Here is a 25,776-nt window from a genome sequence, read left to right on the forward strand (position 1 = left end):
TTGTATATGCATACTTGGCCAATAAACGTATTCATTCAATGGAGAGCCCCACGACTGTAAGGTCTGTATGGAAATGGGAAGGGGAGTTAAAATGATTGGCAACCAGGAGATCCAGCACGGACCGAGCACAAGAGTTCAGTGAAATGCTCGCCTAGTCTATGCTCAGTCTCACCAATGTAAAGGAGGCCATATCAGGAGCACTAAATGCAGTCGCTCTCACCTGGAAGGATTGCTGTGGTCCCTGGATAAATGTGAAGGAGGTATAGGGACATGTGTTACATCTGCTCCATTTGCAATGGATGGAGAGGGTGGGGCTGAGTGAACCACAGAGTTGTGGAGGGAGTGGTCTCTGGAAAGCAGAAAGGTATGGAGTGGAAAATGTAATTGGTGGTGGAATCACATTGAAGTGGCAGAAATGTAGATGAATGATGTGTTGGATGTGGAGGCTGATGGGGTGAAAGATAACAACCTCTATCCTCAATCTATCTGGGGGGGAGAAGATACAAGAGCAGAACTACAGGAAATAGAGGCAGCACAGGTGTGGTCCCTATACCTCCTCCCTCACATCCATCCAGGGACCCGAGCAGTCTGTCCAGGTGAGGCAGCAGTTCATGTGCACCTCCTCTAACATCATCAACTGTATGTGGTGCACCCAATGTGGCTCTTTTACATCTTTTTATTTGTTTTTCTTTATTATATTCACTCGTTTGATGTGAACACAAGGGCAGTTATTGTCCACCACTAATTGCCCCTAAACTGAGGGGCAATAGGAAGTCAGCATATTGCTTAGCCAAAGATAAAATATAGGTGTAGCAAATTAGTGAAGTGCATTGATGAACAGGTGGGTGTTATTCAACAATATGACAGCCCCTTGATTACCACTATTACTTTTTTTTTTTTAAATACAAAACATTTTTAAAAAATACAATACAAAAAAACAAATCCATGGACAATTCACGGATGAATTTCACTCGTTACATCATGTCCCATCATGATAAGCCCTCCCCATCTGAGAGAATTCCTCCTGAATCCCCTTCAATACTTTATACACGAGTGAAATAATGCTTTTGTGATTAGTTTGTTTCACTAATTATTTTGGTAAAAATATAATCTCAGCCTCAAACTATGCTGCATTATGCCATAACTGTTCTTTCAAGCCCCCTTTGACCCTCACCCTCTCATCCATGTTTAATATAACCCAATCTAATCCTAACAGGTCAGACTTGGGGATCCTGAGAAAACAAATACATGACAGGAGACATCAGTTAGCCACTTTACTGGAACTGCTGGTGTAATGCGTCACAACACTCGTCCGTAGTTACTGTTTCCAAGACAGAGAAATGTGCCTCTGTCAGTAGCTCTTCCAAGGAACAATATTTGTTTCTTCCAAAAGGTTTGTTTGTTTTTCCTGTTCGGGCATTCTAATGAGCTACACCTCCCCAAACAGATTTTTTAAGTAGAAATTTAAATTCCCTTCTGCCAGATTCTCACAATCTATCACAATAGACTGCGTATGACCAATCAGGTCGCTGGAGTCTTCTGACTTATGTAGTCAATTTCATCTGATTGAAATGAAACAATCTGGTTTACTTTGGCAACCATCAGGGTAGTCGTGCACACGATACATTGGAATAACTTGTAAATGGGGCTCAACCTTGCTTTATTATTTAACTCCACATTCTTTTCCCGAAGCAACAAATATTCCAGCATATGTAGTCTGAAGAAGGGTCCCCATCCTAAACGTCACCTATCCACGTTCTCCAGAGATGCTGCTTTACTCCAGCACTTTGTGTCTTTTTTTGTAAGCCAGCATCTGCAGTTGCTTGTGTCTATAATTTTATTCCATTTTTTTTTAATTGCATTCCATTTTATTTTATAATGAATCTTCTGAGTTAACAGTATGCAAGAAATTGAACTCTGATGTGCTTGAACAAAGAGAGCACGGAGAACAGATCAGAGTGCATTTCAACTTGAAATTGTCTGCTAGTCAAAAACACTAAAACATAGAAGCACTCCTGATCCTGGGCCAGCCGTATGTCCGGCGCACACCCAGGAACCTGCCTTTGGTCGCAAGCGTACTCATTTCCAATCCCAATTGCCCACATCCTCTCAGTAATAGTCAGCCGAGGACATAGAGGACACAGCTTTAAGATGTGAGGAGGAAAGTTTTTTTTTATTTTTTTTTTTAAATTAAGAGATTTGCATGGCAAATCGTTTCTACACAGAGAGTGAAAAGTGCCTGGAAAATGATGCAGGGGAGGTGACAGACACAGAAATGATAGCAATGTTTAAGAGGCATTTAGACAGGCACTTAAGCATGCAGGGAATGGAGGGTAATGGATCATAAGCAGGAAGATGGATTAGTTTTGATTAGCATCATGGCCAGCACAGACGTGGTGGGCCATAGCGTCTATTTCTGTATTGTATTATTCAATGTTCTATGATGTCAAACTATTTACATTGACAGAGATACCAAATTTTCAGTTTAACTATGCACTTTCCATAATTGCATCACTAATGAACAGCACAAAATATCTAGATTATATCCCCATTGTTTTACATATGGCTCTCATTCTCTTAATCTGCTTCTATTACATTGCCTTTTGTTATCTATTATTCTACCTCGCACTATCTTGGTCTATTGCACTGTATCTTTCATGTCTTTATTTGCCTATTCAAATCTCTTTATATCTCAAATACTCTCCTAATTCTGTCTCTCTATGATCTTCCATTGCACTACTGCTCATCAGTCTCCCACCTTCCCTGTTATTCTACTAATATTTACACCCACTGTTACTCAGTACTTTGTCACTTTGTCTCTGTTGGGCTCCCTATCATTTGCTGATATTGTCATAGAGTCATTCCGCCTTACTGATCCATACCGATCAAGATACCCGATCCAAGCTAGTCCCATTTGACCAAGTTTGGCCCATACCTCTCGAAAATCATTCTTATCCATGTACCTCTCCAAGCGTGTTTTAAATGCTGTTACGGTACCTGCAACTACCTCACCTGGCAGCTGGTCCCATATTCCATATACTCACCACCCTTTGAGCAATAAGGTTGTCCTTCAAAGGTATCACAAAATGCTGGAGTAACTCAGCGGTCAGGCAGCATCTCTCAGGAGAGAAGGAATGGGTGACGTTTCGAGTCAAGACCCTTCAGTCTGCGGTAGAGTTGCTGCTTTACAGCGAATGCAGCGCCGGAGACTCAGGTTCGATCCTGACTACGGGTGCTGCACTGTAAGGAGTTTGTACGTTCTCCCCGTGACCTGCGTGGGTTTTCTCCGAGATCTTCGGTTTCCTCCCACACTCCAGGCGAGGCGGCACTGCGGGCCTCCCACACTTAATTGGCTGGGTAAATGTAAAAATTGTCCCTAGTGGGTGTAGGATAGTGTTAATGTGTACGGGGATCGCTGGGCAGCGCGGACTTGGTGGGCCGAAAAGGCCTGTTTCCGCGCTGTATATATATATGATGATATGAAATGACCCGAAACGTCACCCATTCCTTCTCTCCTGAATGCTGCCTGTTACTCCAGCATTTTGTGATACCTTCGATTTGTACCAGCATCTGCAGTTATATTCCTACACAGGTTGTCCTTCAGATTCCTGTTCTTTTGTTCTTTTTTCCCTTAGGTAAAACACTCTCTCTCTCTCTGTGCATTCACCCCTATCCATTCCCCACATGCTTTTTATACACATCTGTCAGATCAGCGCTCACCACTCTCCATTGCTGTCCCTATTCCGCGCTTGCAATTGATTTGTCTGCCTTTCTCCGTCTCTGTGCACTTTATTCTGACCCTGATACTCTACCTGCATTATCCCTCTCACAGCTGGTCGCCACTTGCTCCTCTCAGGCCTGGCCTGACCTGACCAGGCCTTGCCTTGCCCTGCCCCGCCCTAGGCCTTGCCTCTCCCCTCTCCCCTGCCCCCTCCCCTGCCCCCTCCCCTGCCCCCTCCCCTGCCCCCTCCCCTGCCCCCTCCCCTGCCCTGCCCCCGCCCCTCCCCTGCCCCTGCCCCTCCCCTGCCCCTGCCCCTCTCTTGCCCTTCCCCTGCCCCTGCCCCTCTCTTGCCCTGCCCCTGCCCCTGCCCCTCTCTTGCCCTTCCCCTGCCCCTGCCCCTCTCTTGCCCTGCCCCTGCCCCTGCCCCGCTCTTGCCCTTCCCCTGCCCCTGCCCCTCTCTTGCCCTTCCCCTGCCCCTCTCTTGCCCTTCCCCTGCCCCTGCCCCTGCCCCTGCCCCTCTCTTGCCCTTCCCCTCTCTTGCCCTGCCCCTGCCCCTGCCCCTGCCCCTCTCTTGCCCTTCCCCTCTCTTGCCCTTCCCCTCTCTTGCCCTGCCCCTCTCTTGCCCTTCCCCTCTCTTGCCCTTCCCCTCTCTTGCCCTGCCCCTCTCTTGCCCTGCCCCTCTCTTGCCCTGCCCCTCTCTTGCCCTGCCCCTCTCTTGCCCTGCCCCTCTCTTGCCCTTCCCCTCTCTTGCCCTGCCCCTCTCTTGCCCTGCCCCTCTCTTGCCCTGCCCCTCTCTTGCCCTGCCCCTCTCTTGCCCTTCCCCTCTCTTGCCCTGCCCCTCTCTTGCCCTGCCCCTCTCTTGCCCTGCCCCTCTCTTGCCCTGCCCCTCTCTTGCCCTGCCCCTCTCTTGCCCTTCCCCTGCCCCTGCCCCGACCAGGCCCTGTCCTCGCCGGAAGGGCGGCCGGCGGGAGGGAAGTGACGGTCCCTGGAGTCGGGTTTTGTTGTTAGCGACCGTGGTCTCCGTGGTAACGCGCACTCACCGCCTGCCCTTCCACCAGCTGCAGCTCCCCTCGGGCCGCCATGGACGACCTGCTTTCCAGCGAGTGCATCTACAACTTGCTGCCCCGGCCCGCAGTGCCGCCTCGCCTGCGGCTCAAGTGAGTGTCGGCCGTGGGGCGGGCGGGCGGAGAGGGACTGGGAGAGGATGAGAGGAAGAGGGGGAGAGGGTGGAAGGACTAGTGGGTGGGGGTGGGAGGAGAGAGTGATGGGGTGATGGGGTGATGGAGTGAGGATGATGGGGTGATGGAGTGAGGATGATGGGGTGATGGAGTGAGGATGATGGGGTGATGGAGTGAGGATGATGGGGTGATGATGATGGGGTGATGGGGTGAGGATGATGGGGTGATGGGGTGAGGATGATGGAGTGAGGATGATGGGGTGATGGAGTGAGGATGATGGAGTGATGGGGTGAGGATGATGGGGTGAGGATGATGGGGAGGTGAGAGTGAAAGAGAGAGGGGAAAGACGGAGAGGGAATATCTGGAGGAATGAGGAGGAAGAAGGTGGGGAGGATGGAGAGAGAGAGAGAAGGTGTGGGGGACTGCACGTTTATAGCCCAACAGCAGCAGTTGGTGCAGTATCAACAAGAAAGAAAGAAGGAAAGGGGGACAGAGAGGGAGAAGGTGGGGGACAGAGAGGGAGAAGGTGGGGGACAGAGAGGGAGAAGGTGGGGGACAGAGAGGGAGAAGGTGGGGGACAGAGAGGGAGAAGGTGGGGGACAGAGAGGGAGAAGGTGGGGGACAGAGAGGGAGAAGGTGGGGGACAGAGAGGGAGAAGGTGGGGGACAGAGAGGGAGAAGGTGGGGGACAGAGAGGGAGAAGGTGGGGGACAGAGAGGGAGAAGGTGGGGGACAGAGAGGGAGAAGGTGGGGGACAGAGAGGGAGAAGGTGGGGGACAGAGAGGGAGAAGGTGGGGGACAGAGAGGGAGAAGGTGGGGGACAGAGAGGGAGAAGGTGGGGGACAGAGAGGGAGAAGGTGGGGGACAGAGAGGGAGAAGGTGGGGGACAGAGAGGGAGAAGGTGGGGGACAGAGAGGGAGAAGGTGGGGGACAGAGAGGGAGAAGGTGGGGGACAGAGAGGGAGAAGGTGGGGGACAGAGAGGGAGAAGGTGGGGGACAGAGAGGGAGAAGGTGGGGGACAGAGAGGGAGAAGGTGGGGGACAGAGAGGGTGGGGGACAGAGAGGGAGAAGGTGGGGGACAGAGAGGGAGAAGGTGGGGGTGGAGAGCAAGAAGATGCAAGAGACGAAGAAGGTGGGGGAAGAGAGAGAAGTTGGCGGGGAGACTGAGAGGGTGGAATGGAGGGGTGCGGGGGATGGAGAGGGTGGGTGTTCGGGGCAGATGGAGAATGGGAGAGTAACAGAGACGTAAAAGAGGGATTGAGATAGATTTGTATATGAATGTAAGGGATGAAATTAGTATGTTTGCCGATGATCCAAAAGTTGGAGGTGGTGTTGATGCCAAAGGGTAAAATATGGATCAGTTGGTAAGAGGTGCAGAACAATGGCAGATGAAGTTTAATTCTGATAATTAGGTGAAGTGATGCATTTTAGGAGTACGAATAACAGTCGGACATAATCACTGAATGATTAGGTTAGGGTTCGCTGAATACTTGCGCTCGGTCTGTCAAGGGTTGTTTTAACTCCTCTTCTCCTATCCCATTCCCATACCAACATTTCTGTCCTGGGACTCATCCATTGCCAGATTGAGGCCACACGCAAACTGGAGGAACAGTATGTGATATTTCCTCTTGGATACATACAACACAATAGTATGAACACTGAATTCTCCAATTTTGGTTAACTAGTGAACAACCTCTCTCCCACCCACCTCTTTTTTCTTCCCCTGCCTCTTCTCTGTGCTCGACCTGGATGTGCATGTGCACCTGTTTCTCCCACTATTCCATACCCCTTTCCCCATCCCTCTGTTCCCCCATCCTACATCTTGTCTCCTGGCCTCACAATTTACACATTTCTTCTCCATATCTCACTTGCTTTTGTCTCCTTTTTATCCCTGGCCTTTGTCCACCCATCTGCTATTAACTCTCCCTCCCCCCTCACCTGCATCCACCTATCACTTGCCTGGCTTTGTCCCACCCCACCTCTCTTCCAGCTCTCTTCCCCCCTACTACATCAATCTGAAGAAGGGATCCATCCAACCTAAAACATTGCCTATGCATGTTCGCCAGAAATGCTGCCAGACCAGCAGTGTTATACCAGCAATTTGTGTTTTGTTCAAAATTCCAGCATCTGTAGTTCCTTGCGTCTATCTTGCAAAAAGATTGGCTTTTGTTGGTTGATTCTTTCAGAGGTCAAATTTACCCAGGGATAGATACAGAAAGTTCTAGGATGTTGGAGTGAAGTTGTTTGAATGGTTAGTACACAATCTCAGCCAAAATTATGTTCGCTAATAAGTTGACTATCCCCAATGATAAGTGAGTGAGAGGAATGAGCAAATATGAATAGAGACAAATGAGAAAAAGGGGGGAGAGGAGAAGAACCAGGGAGAGGAATCGATGGATGCATGGATGAATGGAGATACAAGGGAAGAAGGTTACAGAGGTAAAAAATTAAAACCTAAATGCCATCCTAATCTTTTGATAGCCATTACACCTGCTTATGTTGGAGTCCTGAGAGGCCTTCTAGTGCTCCATCCTGCCTTAGCACTGCTGCATATTAATTGCATTCTGAAGTTAAGTAGAAGAACCATTCCACACATTCTTTCATAGCTTCGCTGGCATATTGCAGATACTGCTTCTTTGATCAGAGAAGGCACGTGAATCATATGGCTTCTGAAATGTGGATGCAGAATGTGCTGGTGCAATCTGATCAGGCTGCATCACTCCTTTGGAATCCAATTTTTTCCAAAGATTTGTTCTCAGGAATGAATCCTGTTCCAGATTTTGAGACACACAAAAATTATTTCAGAACAATTGGCGCTTATATTTCGTAGCTATAATTAATAGCAACAACATAAACAGTTAGGAATGCGAGAGCAGATTGGAAAGAACTTGAAAATTTCTAAAATTTTTTTTTTACCAGTATCTCAAATATTTTTTTTTCATTTATTGAATGTGTGTTAGTCAAGGCCATTGTCTATTGTCCATCCCTAATTGCCCCAGAGAAGTTGATGCTGAGCTGCCACTTTGAATGACACCAGTTCTTGTGATAAAGGGAGGCCCTGAGTGGTGTTAAGTCAGGAGCTGTAGGTTTTTGATCCAACACTGCTGCAAATTGGAAATGATTTCCAAGTCACGATGAAGTGTGACTTGGACGGGAACTGATATCTGATAGTGATGTCACACATTTATTGCCCATCTCCAAAATGGTATCTGCTAAATGTTTGGAAGCTGCTATTGATAAAGATTTAGTAAGTTGCGGCTTTGTATCTTGCCAATGGTACATCGCAGCCAGAGTGCATCAGTGGCGGGTGAGGTACTGGCAAACAGTCTGAAGAAGGGTGTCGACCCGAAATGGCACCCATTCCTTCTCTCCGGAGATGCTGCCTGTACTGCTGAGTTACTCCAGCTTTTTGTGTTTATCTTAGGTTTAAACCAGCATCTGCAATTCCTTCCTACACAGACAACTTTATCCTATATGACATCGGATGCTGCATAAAGAGAATTAAAGTAACATAATATTCAAATATAATTTTATCCTCTGCACTGCATATGCAGGTTCATCATTTCAAGAACATATCAGAATGTTTAGGTCTACTGCATGTGAACTTCTTTGGAAAATAAGAAATATATTTTATGCCAACATAATATCTTTATTCAAAAATATCTTGACTCAAAAATACTTCTTTTTTTTATTTTTAGGTATTTTTCAAAACAACGGCAAATGGTACAAGAGGAGTGGGAGAATAAGAAATCTTCTTACAAAACAATGGGTTTACCCAAGGTAGAGCCTCCTTGTCCAAGACATCATCTGTTGAAGCATTCCAAGGAACCAAGACTACCAGAAAGTAAGCCTCTTTAAAATATAACAAACTATTTTATAATTTGTACTATTAAGCTGCAGGAAGTAAAATATGGATTTCATTAGCCTTTATGTGATGCTCAATGCATACTTTTTTCTTCCTTTGAAAGGTTAAATAATCTTGAAATAGGTTTCATTTTCACTGTGCTCTGCTGAACGTTGAGCATCGTTCTACAAGCCAACATGATCTTGTGTGCCTTTTATGAAGACAAACATATTTGTGAGGTGCTCAAAGAAATTAAGTTTCACCTGAAACCAGCATTGGATGAAGCAAATGATGTCCTGCATCCCAAGTTTTTGAAGGAAGTAACTATGGATATGGAGATACACTGGTTGACATATTGCAAAATTCTAAAAGTTCACCACAATGAAAAGTTGTGAATAGAAAAAAAAAACTCTTGACCAATTAGCCTGACAACAATAGTGGGGGAAATCCTGCAAATCTATAATTACAAAATAGAGTCCTCCAGACTCAGGAACAGCTTCATCCCCAGGGCCATAGCTGCTATGAACCGGTCCTGCTGAGCCGGATGGTCACATCGCGCAGTGAACCGGCACAGATCTACTTGCACTTTATTCTGTTTTAAAACTGTTCTAATTTGTTTCATTGGGTTGTTTAAATTAATACTGACTAGCTAATTAATTTATTGCATCGTATGGGAGGCGCATTCCCAATCTTGTTGCACCCTGTACAATGACAATAAAGATATTTTGTATTGTATTGTTGTAGACTCTCCAACTAGTGGAAACATCCTTTCCACATTCAATCTATCCAGGTCCTTCACTATTGGGTAAAAGTGTTAATGAACTCCAGTGAGTACAGGCCTGGTGCCGTTAAACACTCATCATACATTAACCCAATCATCCCCGGGATCATTCTTATAAACCTCCTCTCCAGCGGCAGCACATCGTTCTCAGATATGGAGCCCAAAACTGCTCACAATACTCCAAATGCAGTCTAACGAGTGTGTAATAAAGCCTCAGCATTACATCCCTGTTTTTATACTCGAGTCCTCTTGAAATAAATGCTTGCATTGCATTTACCTTCTTTACTACCGATACAACTGGCACATACTGCACCAGCACTCCTAAGTTACTTTGCACCTCCGATTTCTGATCCCTCTCCCCATTTAGAAAATAGTCCTACTTCCAAGTTTTATTCCTACTACCAAAATGTATGGCTCCACACTTTACTGCACTGTATTCCACCTGCCACTTCTTTGCCTACTCTCCCAACCAATCCAAGTCCTTCTGCAGAGTCCCTGCTTTCTCTATACCACTAGTCCCCCCACCTATCTTCATATCATCCACAAACTTGGCTACGAAGCCTTCAATCCCCTCATCCAAATTATCGATATACAACATGAAGAGTAGTGGCCCAAGCACCGACCCCTGCGGAACACCACTGTCACTAGCAACCAACCAGAAAAGGCCCCTTTAGAAAATAGGTGCAAGAGGAGGCCATTTGGCCCTTCGAGTTTTATTCTCTGTTTATGCCCAGTTTTTACCTTCTGCCAATCAGCCAACCTTCTATCCATGTGAGCATCTTCCCTCTAATACCATGGGCTCTCATCTTCTTTAGCAGCCTCATGTGTGGCCCCTTATGAAAATCCAGGTAAACATCATCCACTGACTCTCCTTTCTCTATTCTGCTATTTAATTCCTCAACGAATTCCAACAGAATACAGGTGGGCGGGACAAAGGAAGGATATAGGTGGAGACGGGAAGATAGAGAGAGAACTGGGAAGGGGGAGGGGAAGAGAGGGACAGAGGAACTATCTAAAGTTGGGGAAGTCAATGTTCATACCGCTGGGCTGCAAGCTGCCCACCGGAAATTGGAGGAACAGCACCTCATATTTCGCTTGGGCAGCTTGCAGCCCAGCGGTATGAACATTGACTTCTCCAACTTTAGATAGTTCCTCTGTCCCTCTCTTCCCCTCCCCCTTCCCAGTTCTCCCTCTATCTTCCTGTCTCCACGTATATCCTTCCTTTGTCCCACCCACCTGACATCAGTCTGAAGAAGGGTCTCGACCCGAAACGTCACCCGTTCCTTCTCTCCTGAGATGCTGCCTGGCGTGCTGAGTTACTCCAGCATTGTGAAATAAATACCTTTGATTTGTACCAGCATCTGCAGTTATTTTCTTACACCAACAGAATACAGGATTTCTTTAAAGAGATGCTATTGTTATTAACCAAAATTAGAGTTCAAAGCTTTGAGATATTACTTTAGTATTGGCTGAGCATTGATTGTGACAACAAATATGGATGATAGAAATGATTTTTGAGTTGAGAGGCTATGACCAGTGGACGCTGGATGGATCAGCGACAGATAGCCCACTATATTAATGAATTGGATAATAGGATGCTAAGTATAATATAAATCTTTTTATTGTTGATTCAAAACTAGGTTGTAGTGTGGAATGTGAGGAGCATGTAAAGAGGCTTTGGGAGATGTAGAGGAACTAAGTGAATGAAGAAGGACATGGAAAAAGGAATATAATGTTGAAATTTGTGAAAATCATTGACCTTGATTTTTTTTTAAAGAATGATAGTTTTGTTAAATGCTGAGTGATTAATGCATTGAAATGACACCCATTTCAGAGGACCTGGGTGTCCTTGTGCACAAATCACTGAAAGTTAATGTGTAGGCACTATAAGAGACTTTGAGTGTAAGAGTAAAGATTCATTGTTCCTATCATACCAAACCCAAATGAGATTTCGACCTAAAGATTGTGTACAGATCTGTTCTCCATACCTAAGAAAGGATATGTCTGCAAATGATTGACCATCTAGTCTGACAACAATAGAAGGAAAGGAAGGCAATAAAGGCTCACTAGACTGATTCCAGCAGGTTGTCATGAGAATCGGTGGGGTAGGCTTAATTCAGTTTAGTTTAGAGATACAGTGCGGAAACAGGACCTTCGACCCACCGAGTCTGCGCCGACCAGCAATCCCTGCACATTAACACTTATCCAACACACACTAGGGGCAATTTACACTTATACCAAGCCAAATAGCCTCCAAATCTGTACGTCTTTGGAGTGTGGGACAAAACCGAAGATCTTGGAGAAAACCCAGACGGTTACGGGGAGAACATACAAACTCCATACAGACAGCACCCGTAGTCGGGATCGAACCCAGTTCTCTGGTGCTGTAAGCGCTGTCAGGCAGCAACTCTACCGCTGCGCCACCGTGCTGCCCACTATCGCAATGTTTAAGAAGCAATTAGACAGTGGGACGAGTGTTAATTTTCCTTTCGTTTGGGGTTTCTAGAATTGGGGCTTATTTCAAACTATGAACCCAGGGAGAGTTTAGAAGAAATTTCTTTACACAAATAGTAGTGAATCTTTAGAATTGCAACACACTGGCACACCTGGTAGAGCTGCTGCCTAACAGCACCAGAGACCAATGTTCAATCCCCACCACGGGTGCATTCTGCGTGGAGTTTTCACATTCTCCCTGTGACTGCATGGGTTTCCTCAGGGTGTTCCAGATTCTTCTCTCATCCCGTGCGGGTTCATAGGTTAATTGGCCCCTTGTTAAAATTGTCCCTAGTGTGGAGGGACTGGATGAGAAAGTGCCTTAGCATTAGAACAAGTGTGAATGGGTGATCGGCAGTCATCGTGTACTCGGTGGGCCAAAGGACCAATTACCATGCACTATCTCTCTAAACTAATTTGCAACCTCAGAGGAGCGTGTTGGTCCAGTCACTAATACATTAATAATTTTTAAATTATACATTTTGGGATAGGCAAATGCCCCTTAATTCCCAGTAATTTGAACCCCTTAACTTTCTGTAGTTCAAACACTTGTCCATCTCCATCGAAATATATTATATAACCATACCACATTAGCTGTATGGAATAGAACTTTCCATAAACATCAACCGTGCAGGAAGCAATCCTTTTTCAAACTCTCCAAAGAAAATATGAAATTAGAGAATTGCTCAAATTTAGAGATTACAGCTGTACAGGTATGTAGGTTAATTGGCTGGGTAAATGTAAAAATTGTCCCTAGTGGGTGTAGGATAGTGTTAATGTACGGGGATCACTGGGCGGCACGGACTTGGAGGGCCGAAAAGGCCTGTTTCCGGCTGTAGATATATGATATGATATGATATGATATGATATGACATGGGTGAGGCCTCACCAGTGCACTGTATTGTATTGAAACTTCCCTACTGTTATACTCTATACCTCTTGAAATAAAGATCTACATTTAATTTGCCTTCTTCATTACTTGTACCTGCAGGCTAACTTTCTGTTTCATATACAAATCCTTGTACTGCAATATTTTGCAGTCACTTCATTTAAATGTTGCTATTTTATACATCCTTCCGAAGTGAGCAACCTACATAGCGTATGGAAACGGGCCTTTCGACCCAATTCAACCATGTTGACTGTTCCCTTACCCAGCTAGTCCCACTTCCTTGTGCCAGGTCCATATCCTCGAAACATTTCCTATCCATGTACCTGTCCAAGTATCTTTTAAATTGCCAGATTGTACCCACCTCTATCATTAAACTAGATTTGCAGGGGGGCACTATCGGGATCCAATGCAGGTCTGAGGCAGGTGAGGGGTTGGAAGTCGGAAAGAAAGAAAGTTCAGTGGACAGAATAGGCAGGAGCATGGCAGAAAGTGAGGACTGGTGGATAGAATTGCATTTATTTTAACTCAAGAGGCCTGACGAGTAAGGCAGATGAACTCAGAGCATGGATAGGTACGTGCGACTGGGATGTTGTAGCTGCTATGGAAACCTGGCTGAGAGAGGGACAGTACTGGCGGCTTAATGTTCCAGGGTACAGGTGCTACAGGAGAGATCGAGGTGGGGGTAGTAGAGGAGGGGGTGTTTAGCTTAGTGAAGTTTAGAGATACAGCGCAGAAACAGGCCCTTTAGCTCACCAAGTCCGCGCTAACCATTGATCAGCATGTAGACTAGCGCACACTGCGCACTAAGGACAATTTACAATTTTTTACCAAAGCCAATTAACCTACAAACCTGTACGTCTTTGGAATATGGGAAGAAACCAGAACTCTCAGGGAAAACCCCCGTGGGCATGGGGCGAATGTACAAACTCTGTACAGACAGCACCCATAGTCAAGATTGAACCGGATTTCTGGTGGGTGTAAGGCAGCAACTCTACCATAGTGCCACCATGCCGCCCTGTGTTGCTTTATTGATGAAGGAGAAAGTCAGGGCAGTAGGCTGAGATGGTTCATCCAGTGAGGCTAGATGGGTGGAGCTGAAAAATAAAAATGGGATGATCACCTTATTGGGAGTGTACAGTAGACCCCTAAATAGTCAACAAGAATTAGAACAACAAATATGATTTGGAAATATTGGTGTTGAGCTATGTGTTGTAGCCATTTCTCTTGGTTTGCTTCAGGTCAGTCAGCATGATAGGTTTTGACAGATGATTGAAATTCCAAATTTCAGAGTGAATGCTTCACAGTGTTGCAGGAGACAGGGATGATTTCTCTCCACATTAAATGCGGCATCAACTGAAGACAATCTTCACTGTGTTTGCATATACTTTGTGGCTGTGATTCCACGATAAATATCAACAGATTATAGGGTCTTATATTAATCAGAACATTCAGCCATTCCTCGTGACTTATTCCAATTGAATAGATTATGGCAGATATCTACTGTACCTACTAACAGTTTTAGTTTCATTGGTGGAATCAAAGTTTCTACCATATTCTGATTATTGGCTATTAATCTCATTGTTCCAGGAGAGAGGGACCTATTATTGTGTCCCAATTAGTGCTACAGGACAGACTGATAACAATTTAGCTTATCAATATTCACTTTTCTGACCACAAGCTTGGGTACGGTACGACCCTGAAATGTCAAAGAAGCAATATTGTACTCCAAATTCAGCAGGGCTTGCAGAGAATTGAATGTAGTCAAATGTTTAGTAGATGGAAAATTGCAGATATGATGCCTGCATCGCAAGTCCTGTTAGGAATGTAAGAATATGGAAGAGGTCCATATTTTGCATGGATATCAGTTGTCAGTCAGGAGCTGGATGGGAGAACCTGTTGTTTCATTCTGGGATTTTGCTGAATAGGCATGATCTCAGGGATGTCGCAGGACAATGGGGAATTCTTCAGTCTAAAATATCTCAAGAATGTAATATGTTTTTATCCACAGGGCAACCTTACAAAGTCCCTGTAGATGGAATCAAATCCTATATTCCAACTGACAAGCCACTCATGGGACTCCGCTCAAAGAAGAATTTTGTTGAAACCAATATTGCTGATGTCAAGGTGTCAGTGCCCAGGAAGCCTGTGCCCATCTATGTTGATACCAGAAGAGGAAATAAAAACCTATTGGAACCATCAGGGCTTCTTCCAACCCTCCTGCACAGAAAGGTAGAAACTAGCGTTTAATGGATTGCCTAAATGAACTGGAGAGAATATGTGGGGGGTTTTCTCCTTTAAACTGATTAAACCAATTTTTTTAATCTGTTTTACTATATACAAGAAATGAAAATTATCTAATTATTCAATATCCCATACATCCAAAATCATGTATCATGATAATCACTCAAAGATATCTGATCATATCTCAAAACTTGACAAATAATGTATCTCCTTTATCCTTATGGTTGCCTTTGGGGAAGAAGCATGCGAAAATGCCACACTATATGAAATCATTTTCAGCATTGCTGCGACTTCATCTCTGTAACTTTAATGCATATAAAAGTTAACTTGTTATTTGTATTCATTATTATTGGTTAGAGCTTCACGTTCCTTGTTATTAATATTACCAACAACCAATCTATTGTGAATCAACCATATTGATGCGGCAGCCAAGAAGGCACACCAATGATTCTACCTCCTCAAGTGACTGAGGAAATTTACCATGTCTCCAATGACTCTTACAAACGTCTACAGGTGCACCATGGATAGCATGCTGTCAGGTTGCATCTCAACTTGGTTTGGGAACAGCTCTGCCCAAAATCACTAAAAATTGCAGAGAGTTGTAGACGTAGTCCAGTTCATCTCACACACCATACTCCCCCATCACTGAATTCATCTACACTTAATGCTGCCCCAGAAAAACAATGTTGCCCCAGAAAAACAGCCAACATAATCAAAGACTTGTCCCACCCCAGTCATTCCACCTTCTCCTTACTTCCATTGGGCAAAAGATATAGATGCTTCAAAGCCCATACCACCAGAATCGGAAACAGCTTCTTCCCATCTGTTATCAGGCTCCTGAATGGTCCTTCCATTCAATTAATCTCAACCTCATTGCATATATTGGACTTTGTCAATGGAATAGATGTATTACAATGCTGAGAATCATGATCACTCTGAAAAGGTCTACTTGGCCATGACCAGGGTTGCAGTGGTGTTTTGGGTGGTTTACTCCTTCCCTCTCACACCATTGGCCCTGACCTTACTCTCTTATCCCATCTAGAAATTTTCTTCCCATTTATTCAAGAGTCCTTTGCAATTTCTCCTGCATTCACTTCCCCTTTAACTCCATCTTTATATTCCCAATTTGTCAACCCCTCCCCCCAACTACTTAGTTTAAACCCACATGTGGAACACTAGCAAACCTACCTGCCAGAATGTTGGTCCCCCTGTTGTTAAGGTGTAACCCGTCCCTTTTGTACAGGTCACCCCTACCCCAGAAGAGATCCCATCGGTCTAGAAATCTAAATCCCTGCTCCCTGCACCAACCCCACAGCCATACATTCATATTCCCGATCTCTCTGTTCCTGCCCTCACTAGCACGAGGTACAGGAAGTAATCCAGAGATAACCACCCTCGACGTCCTACTTCTCAGTCTTCTTCCTAACTCTCTAAACACACGTTGCAGTACCTCCTTCCTCTTCCTCCCACGTGCACAACTACTTCCGGTTGATCGCCTTCCCTCGCTAGGATGTTCTGAAGCCGGTCCATGATGTCTTGAACCCTGGCACCAGGGAGCAACAGACCATCCTCAAGTCCCGCCTGCCGCCACAGAATCCACTGTCCGTACCTCGGACAATGGAGTCACCCACTACTATGGTTCTTCCCGACTTCGGTCTCCCCGGTCGAGTCTCCTTGCCTGGATTAGAGTCACCAACCTGTCTGCTGCTCGGACTGGATGCGTCTTCTGCCCCGACAGCTCCCAAGAGGGTGTACTTGTTTGCAATAGGCACAGCCACCGGGGTCTCCTGTAGTCCATGTTTACTCCCCTTTGAAACGGTTTCCCACCTTCGCTCGACCTGGACCCTTGGCGTGACAGCCTCACAGTAGGTCCTGTCCAGGAAACTCTCGCATTCCAGGATGGCCCAGCTGCTTTTCCAACTCCACCACACGTCCATTCAGGAGCTGCACCTGGACACAGTTCTTGCAGGTGTAGCTCCCAGAAGCTCCAGCGGTGTCCCTACCTTCCCACATCCTGCAGGAAACACACTGCACCAACTTGTCTGCCATTACTTTAGTGTCAAAAAAAACAAATCAGGCTCAAAAAGATTCTCAGCCGAAGACTCTCAGCCAAAGACTCACACTTTTCTCACAGGGCACTAAGACTCGCAGCCAAAGACTCACACTTTTCTCACAGGGCACTTCCCTTGACAGGGCCACACCCCTTGTGCAAGCCTTGTTTATATCAGTCACTAAATTGACTCATTGGCCAATTTACCAAACTTCTAATTTAATTGATCACCCAATCCCCACACTCACTCCTATCCTGCCTTCCTCTGACTAGCTGGGAGGTATGCGCTTCACTGAATGACTGCTAGCGTCCCTTTGGCGCTCTTTTTTAAACGGACATTTACCTGCAATTCACACTCACTTACTTTCAGCGAACAGTCGTCCTTGCTGCTGCTGCTGCTGCTATTTGTTGCAGTCACTACCTCTCCTTCACCGCTAATCTCCATTATGTTGTTTGCCGTGAAGAACATGTTCGCTCTTTCCATATAGGAGCTGAACGGCTCTCTACTTTTGTCGAAAGTGCCAAGGTTTCCGATGTAGCCTGTGGACGCCGCCATCCTTTCCCTCTCTTTTTTTTTAAAAGGACGAGGGAAGTCCGCTCAAAACCCCAGATTTTCTGTCTGTTCTGGTATAGCAATTCACCTAAACCTTAGCTGCACAAAGGCTATACTAGCTTGAAGAACTTGACACGTCACAAAAACTCTGTCTCAAATCCTATACAATCCCGTCCTCGTCGCCAATTTTGTTATATTCCGGACGGCAGAATGAAGAACTAGACTCACACATTAGTAGCCAATATCACGTGCATTTTTATTACCCAGCATTCCCTGCTTATATTGAATACCAATTCATTAACATAAAACATGAATATGTATGAATACATTACATATTGGACAAGATTGTGTTTATGTTTAGTCTTGACTGATCTGATTGGATAGCATGCAAAACAATGCTTTTCACTGCACCACGGCACATGTAACCATAATAAACCTAAACCTTGTTACATGTACCAAGATACATTGAAAAGCTTTGTTTTACGTATTATCCCAGCAAATTGTACCATTCGTATGTCCATTAGGTAGTACAAAAGAGAAAACAGAGTGTAGAATATAGTGTGTAAGAAGGAACTGCAGATGCTGGGTTAAACCGAAGAAAAATACAAAAAGCTGGAGTAACTCAGCTGGACAGGCAGCATCTCTGGAGAGAAGGAATGGGTGACGTTTCGGGTCGTTTCGAGTGTATAAAATCATGAGGGGAATAGATAGGGTGAATGCATAGAATCTTTTTCCCAGGGTAGGAGAATCCAGAACTACGGAAAACGTTTAAGGTGAGAGAAAATATTCTGAAGAAGAGTCTCGACCCGAAACATCATCCATTCCTTCTCTCCAGAGATGCTGCCTGTCCCGCTGAGTTACTCCAGCTTTTTGTGTAGAATATAGTGTCACAGCTGCAAAGAAGGTGCAGGTAAGAGCAGCAATGAGACTGTGTGCTGATACATGCTTTCACTGGACCTTAGACAATTTTAGTAAAGTGCATTATCATCATTGTGCAGCAAGAAATGCTTTAAGAAAATTATGGGAGAATTTCTATTTAAAACATAACCCTAATTTAATCCCCAAAAAAGCTTCCAGTAAATATCACACAAAGCATGGAGTCATAGAGTCATACAGCTCAGAAACAGATCCTTTGGCCCAACTTGTTCATGCCGACCAAGATGTCCCATCTACGTGAGTCCTATTTACCCACATTTGACCCATATCCTTCTATTCCTATCTATTTACCTGTTCAAATGTCCTTTAAATGTCGTGACTGTACCTGCCTTAACTACTTCCTCTGGCAGCTAGATCCGTATACCCACCACTGTCTGTGTGAAAACATTGCCCCTCAGGTTCCATTTAAATCTTTCCCCTTTCACCTTAAACGTGCTCTAAAGTTCTTGATTCCCCTACCCTGGGGAAAAAGACTCTATACATTCACCCTATCTATTCCCCTCATGATTCTATACACGATTATAAGATCACCCCTCAGTCTCCTGCACTTTAAGGAAATGCAGGCCTTTGAGTCCTGGCAACATCCTCGTAAATCATCTATGCACGTTTGCCAGCTTAAAGGATTTTTCCTATAGTGGGGTGACCAAAACTGAAAACGATATTCCAAGTGCAGTCTCATCAACGTCTTGTACAATATAGAGAAGAGCTCATGAATATGTATTAAGCATCATACAATCACTCATAAACCATTAATATTTTAGGCTAATTTACATTTTAAAATAATTCTAGTCATGAGACTTTGATCAAATGGTATATATTATTTATTTTGTCAGCTGACTGAATCAATTGTATGGCCTACAACCAGCACATTTGCAGATCTTCATTACTGCATTACAAATTAGTTTCCATGGTTATTAAATATGTACAACTTTGCTGTAGATATTTAAAGAAGGCTTTTTAAAATCTCTGCACTCGGGCACATCTGCTGGCCTGCAAATTCAGATTATTTAAGTCGCATAGATTTCCCCACCACAGGCTTGCACCCTTTTTGATCTTGCCTCTGAAAATCAAATCAAAGATTCAATTTAGGTAGACATAACAAATAGCAAGGGAAAGAAGCTCTTGGCGAGAATAATCCATATGCCCACTAATAAAGCCACCATTATAGCACAGAGAATAAGTAAAGAAATAATTCAAGCTTGCAAGAAAAGAAATGCATTATTCATGAATAATTTTAATCACCCTATAAATTAGACAAATTCAATTGGCAATGGTAGCCTTGAGGACAAGTCCATTGTATCTTTTCAGGACAATTTCGTAGAACAATACCTTGTGGAACCAAACATGAAACACCATTTTAAATCTGGTCATGTGTAGTGAGATACTATCTCACGGTAAAAGATCCACAGAGGAAGAGCAACCTGGGCAATATAATATTTAGTATTCAGCCTGAATATGAGACATTGTGATCTGAAAGTAGTGCCTTAAAGTTAAAGAAAGTTAATTATAACGGTACAAAAGCAGAGCTGGTTAAAGTGTGCAAGGAAAATGGATTAAAAGTCAAGGCAATGGATAAGCAGTGGCAGACATTTAAGGAGATACTCAGCAAAGTTGTATTCCAATGATCATTAAAGACCTTAAGAAGGATCGTCCATTATAGCTAACTGTAAAAATTAAGCATGGTATTAAATGGAATGAAAATAATGCTATGATTATGAGTGTTAGGCCAGAAGATTGGGAAAGTTTTAGAAAATAATAAAGGATGGTTAAAAATGTAACAAGTAGAACATGACAGTAAATTAACCAAATAGAACAATGGACATCCAAGGCATTTCAGATTGTTATTCAGAAACAGTAAAGACTATTCTCCAAACCCTACTTGGTGTCTATGTCTACATATTCCATATATGAGAGGGCCAGGACTCGGGGGGGGTGAGGACGGCATAGTGTGCAGTGGTAGAGTTACTGCCCTACAGCGCCAAAGACCCGGGTTCAATAGACAATAGACAATAGGTGCAGCAGGTGGCCATTCGGCCCTTCGAGCCAGCACCACCATTCAATGTGATCATGGCTGATCATTCTCAATCAGTACCCCGTTCCTGCCTTCTCCCCATACCCCCTGACTCCGCTATCCTTAAGAGCTCTATCCAGCTCTCTCTTGAATGCATTCAGAGAATTGGCCTCCACTGCCTTCTGGGGCAGTGAATTCCACAGATTCACAACTCTCTGACTGAAAAAGTTTTTCCTCATCTCAGTTCTAAATGGCCTACCCCTTATTCTTAAACTGTTGCCCCTTGTTCTGGACTCCCCCAACATTGGGAACATGTTTCCTGCCTCTAACGTGTCCAACCCCTTAATAATCTTATACGTTTCGATAAGATCTCCTCTCATCCTTCTAAATTCCAGTGCATACAAGCCAAGTCGCTCCAGTCTTTCAACATATGATAGTCCCGCCATTCCGGGAATTAACCTAGTAAACCTACGCTGCACGCCCTCAATAGCAAGAATATCCTTCCTCAAATTTGGAGACCAAAACTGCACATAGTACTCCAGGTGCGGTCTCACTAGGGCCCTGTACAACTGCAGAAGGACCTCTTTGCTCCTATACTCAACTCCTCTTGTTATGAAGGCCAACATTCCATTGGCTTTCTTCACTGCCTGCTGTACCTGCGTGCTTCCTTTCAGTGACTGATGCACTAGGACACCCAGATCTCGTTGTACTTCCCCTGTTCCTAACTTGATCCTGATTATGGGTGCTGTCTGTACAGAGTTTGTACATTCTCCCTGTGAACAGTGCGGGTTTTCTCCAGATGCTCCGATTTCTTCCCACATTCCAAAGAAGTGTAGGTTTATAGGTTAATTGGCTTCTGTAAATCGTCCCTAATATGTAGGTCAGAAATAGTGTATGGGTGATCGTTGGTCGTTTAACATACTCGGTGGGCTGAAGGGCCTGTTTCCATGCTGTATCTCTAAACTCTAGGCTCGGGAATGTGAGGTGAGTGTACAAACGAAGGAAAATGAGTGGGGTTATTGCGAGGATTAGGAGATAATGGGGGAAACCAGAGGGAATAAAAGGAAAAGGACTCTGGAATGGGAATTGAGTGCACAAAGGAGAGAAAAGGAGCAGGGGAACTGAGGGGGGGTGGGGGGGGGAGGGCGAGAGATGGTGGGTGGAATGTGTATGTACTGGGATGGGGGGGACACAGGAAAGAGTGAGGGGATAGGGGGTATTACTTTAAAATGGATAATTCAATGTTCATGTCATTGGGTTGTACGTCCTGCTTCCACCTCTTTTCCAGCTTTCTCCACCCTCTCCCCCATTCCCATTAAATAGCCTGAAGAAGGATTCTGACGCGAAACATCGCCTGTCCATTCCTTCCACGGATGCTGCCTGACTCGCTGAATTACTCCAATACTTTGTGTTTTACTCAAGATTTCAGCATCTACTGTTTCTTGTTTCTCCCACAGCTTGCATATGTTTATATAGGCGTGCAAAAGTCAATCCCAGAGTATCCAGAAGTAAAGTGAACTATTGCATTATGGGATGTTCAAATTAATTATTTATACATAAAGTATTTATATAATTCTTACAATTGAAACCTTTCATGGCATGGATTTAACATTTACAATGTGGAACCTGAACATACGAGTTTTAGAGCTGCATCATCATAAACAACAACACCCAAGCTAGCAAGGAGTGATGTTTGTGCTTATATCAAAAGACAGATTTTTAAAGAAAATCTGTGCCTATATTCTCACTTTTTACCTCCTCCCAAGTGGGGATGTGTAGGCTGGTGCTTGAATAAGTGAGGTGTCATGACAGTAACTCGATGAATCAGAAGAGGAATATGTGGAACTATCAAACCTCTCATCAGATGTTTCTTTCTCAGCGAGACAGGCAAATATTGTTTATTTTAGGAGAGTGCATTCTAAATTGTGAATAAGATGACTGAGTAATGATGAAAGATTTTTCAAATAAGCATTTTGTTCCTATCTTGAATTATCAGCTCTCCTCCTCCACCTCCCTCTCTATCTTTCACTGCCTATTTGACTTCCGCGATGTGGTTTAGAGATACCTCCTCGTGTCAAGCTTTATGGTTTCAGTTCTCACAAACAGTACTACCGTGCCTCTGCAGAGAAGAATTCTATGAACAATCAAAATTCATATATGTAGATGGGCTGTTAATTAATTTATGACTACATTTCACATACGTTTCTGCAGGCATTCCATTTGTCTTTTTAGAACAGGAAATGTGGCAAAGGTTCCCCACCCTGTATAAACATTGTAGGAAATGTGTTGTGGTATAATATAATGGGTGCGTAAAATTGCATAGCAGTGTATGATAGAAATTATTGACATGATTTTCTTCCACAGCACTTTAGCATTTGTATTAGGAGATAATGAATTGAATCCTCATTCGAGACATGATTAATACATGATCTAGACTGACACTTGACCATTATACTTGGGTACCTTCATTGTAGCAAGTTCCTCTATTAAACAAGTCACTAAATTGAGTATTTTTCGTGGGAGGCTGCAATGTGTCCTGCTGTACCTTTACAAAGAATTGGATACCCTGGTTTCCTAATCAGCATTGTTTTTTCACGGAATATTTTTTAATGAATAAAGGAATTCTGAGAAGGTTTTCTCAACTAATACCAGGAACGGGCAAGTTGATTTATGAGGAAGGTTCGGACAGGCACCTGCTGGAGCTTAAAAGAGTGAGAAGAAACTTGATTGAAACAAGTTTACTTTTGTGGGAGAATTTGGAACGAGGGGGTCAGTGCTTAAAAATAAAGGATTGCCCAATCAAGACAGAGGTGAGGGGCTGAGCAGCCTACTCCTGCTCCTAATTCATATGTTTGTATAAACTGAGCATTTACCTCAATACGCTATGTAGAAATGGTTAAATTACAGCTGTGACTGGTCTTAAAGTTCTTAATCAAAGTATTCTCAGGACGAGAGACATTGGAATGATGATTTTCTTAATACCTTCTGACAGTATGTTTTATTTGCACATTCCGTGATCCTGGCTACTGTGAGTATGATGTAAAGTATGCTTCCATCTCAGCGGCAATAATGGGGTGTCAGAATCTTCCTTTTTTCTGGGTTCCATAATCTTCTCAATCATGCCCCAAATCCGTTTTGCTGCAGCTTCTGGGAACCTGGATCTTTAACTGTGCTGAACCTAATTACATTGCTCATTTTACTGCAATGAACTGTAATGATTTAAATTCCAACATCAAAATGCATTTAACATTGGGAAATGTGTTGCATATATCTCTCTTCTTAATATATCTACTGAAATGTATAAACCATAAAACAAAAGCCATTATTAGGGGCTTGGCTGTGTTCTGCAGCTGCGGCTCACCGGCAGTCTCTCTGTCTTTTTTTGTTTTTTGTCTATTGTCATCGTTTAATGTACGTTTTGTTCTATTTTTAACTCTGTGTATGTGGGGGGGTGGTGGGGGGGTGGGGGAAACCTTTTTTCTAATCTCTTCCTCAACGGAGATGCGACCTTTACCGTGTCGTATCTCCGTTCGCGCTATGGCCTAACATCGTGGAGTCGGCGGCCTCCAGCTGGGATCGACCTTGAAGACTCCGGTCGCAGGGCCTGGACTTACCATCTCGGAGGCTTCGGCCGTGGGCCCTGCAGACCGCAACATCGGGAGTTCGCAGGTCCCTGGCTGGCGACCGGTTTTTGGGAGCTCCAGCCGTAGCAGCTTCGACCGCCCCGAAGCGCGAGGTTCGATTGACCCGCTCGCAGGCCCTTCATCACCCTGCGTGGCCCGGCCGCAGCACTTTCCATCGCCCGGTGGGGGCTCAGGACTTTCATCGGCCTGCTCGGCTCGGCCCTGGGACTTTCCATCGCCCGGTGGGGGCTCAGGACTTTCATCGGCCTGCTCGGCTCGGCCCTGGGACTTTCCATCACCCGGTGGGGGCTTCAAAAAGTTGGGAGCCAAGATCACCTCGTGACACCACGGGAGAAGAATGAGGAGGAGATAAGACTTTGCCTTCCATCACAGTGAGGGTGTGCCTAGAGCAATCACTGTGATGGCTGTTTGTGTAAAAATTGTATCTGTGTGTCCTGTGCTTTTTGTTGTCTACTGCCGGACCCTGACGTGAGAGGACGCTGGCGTTGTTTATTCACCGCTTTTCCGTTAGGATAGTTTGTCTGTTTGTTTTTATGTTGATTGTTTTTGTAAAGCGCTTTGAGCACCCGATAAGGCGCTATATAAAATAAATGAATTATTATTATTATTATTATAACAAGTAGGCCATGAGTTCAATTTGCTGTTTCTAGTCTCCTACTTTAATCTGTAATAAAGGTAATGCGGATGTTTCCTGAATAATATTTCTAAACTTGTTTTCTCCCTTCTATTCAAATAATTATGAAAAATAAGTGGGCTAATAGAACAAAAAGTTTGTTTTGATGGTTTGACTGGAACTGCATTTGTTTAGAAATATGGTAAATGTATTGGTTTATTTTTGTCATGTATCCTGAGATATATTGAAAAACTTGGCAAATCATACCACACATGAGTACATCTGATTGTGCTAAATAGAAAATAAACAGTGTATAATATAGTGTTACAGCTACTGAAAAAGTGTAGATGAAGAAAAGCATAAGGGCTGCAACAAGGTAGATTGGAAGATTGGGAATATATCCTTACCAGGTGAGAGGGCCATTCAAGAATCAGATAACAGCAGAGAAGAAGCTGTTCTTGAATCTGGTGATATATACTTTCAAGCTTTTCTATGCTGTGCCTGACAGGGGAGAGGAGAAGAATGAATCATCAGGTTGTGAGTGATCCTTGATTATGCTGGCAGCTTTTGTAAAGCAGCATGATGTGTAGGTGGAGTCGATGGGGGAAGACTGGTTTGCATGATGGACTGGGCTGCCTTCAGAACTCTGCAATTTCTTGCGGTCCTGGGCATAGGAATTGTCATACCAAGGTGGGAAGCATCTGTAGGAATTGGTAAAAATAATTGAGGAAGTCGTAGGTTTGGTGTGCTTTCTTGGCCGTATCGTCAATGTGGTTGCACTCAGACAAATTGTTGGTGATATTTATGCCGAGGAACTTGACTA

The 25,776-nt window shown here is 44.3% G+C and overlaps 1 protein-coding gene and 1 long non-coding RNA gene across 4 annotated transcripts in view; one reads left to right on the forward strand and one right to left on the reverse strand.

Moving 5' to 3' along the window:
* Positions 1-5,197, reverse strand: part of LOC144603032 (uncharacterized) — a 161,215-nt gene extending 156,018 nt beyond the window's left edge. Inside the window, exon 1 of the long non-coding RNA XR_013548522.1 lies at positions 4,762-5,197. This is a non-coding gene — a long non-coding RNA (uncharacterized LOC144603032). The remainder of the gene's footprint in view (positions 1-4,761) is intronic.
* Positions 4,704-25,776, forward strand: part of enkur (enkurin, TRPC channel interacting protein) — a 47,829-nt gene continuing 26,756 nt past the window's right edge. For all 3 annotated transcript variants that reach the window (XM_078416145.1, XM_078416138.1, XM_078416153.1), the window contains exons 1-3: positions 4,704-4,878; positions 8,597-8,742; positions 14,914-15,134. In XM_078416145.1, the coding sequence (XP_078272271.1) occupies positions 4,802-4,878; positions 8,597-8,742; positions 14,914-15,134 (444 nt within the window). In that variant the 5' untranslated portion in view covers positions 4,704-4,801. The remainder of the gene's footprint in view (positions 4,879-8,596; positions 8,743-14,913; positions 15,135-25,776) is intronic.

The sequence above is a fragment of the Rhinoraja longicauda genome, chromosome 2 (genome assembly GCF_053455715.1).
Source record: "Rhinoraja longicauda isolate Sanriku21f chromosome 2, sRhiLon1.1, whole genome shotgun sequence".
NCBI lineage: Eukaryota > Metazoa > Chordata > Chondrichthyes > Rajiformes > Arhynchobatidae > Rhinoraja > Rhinoraja longicauda.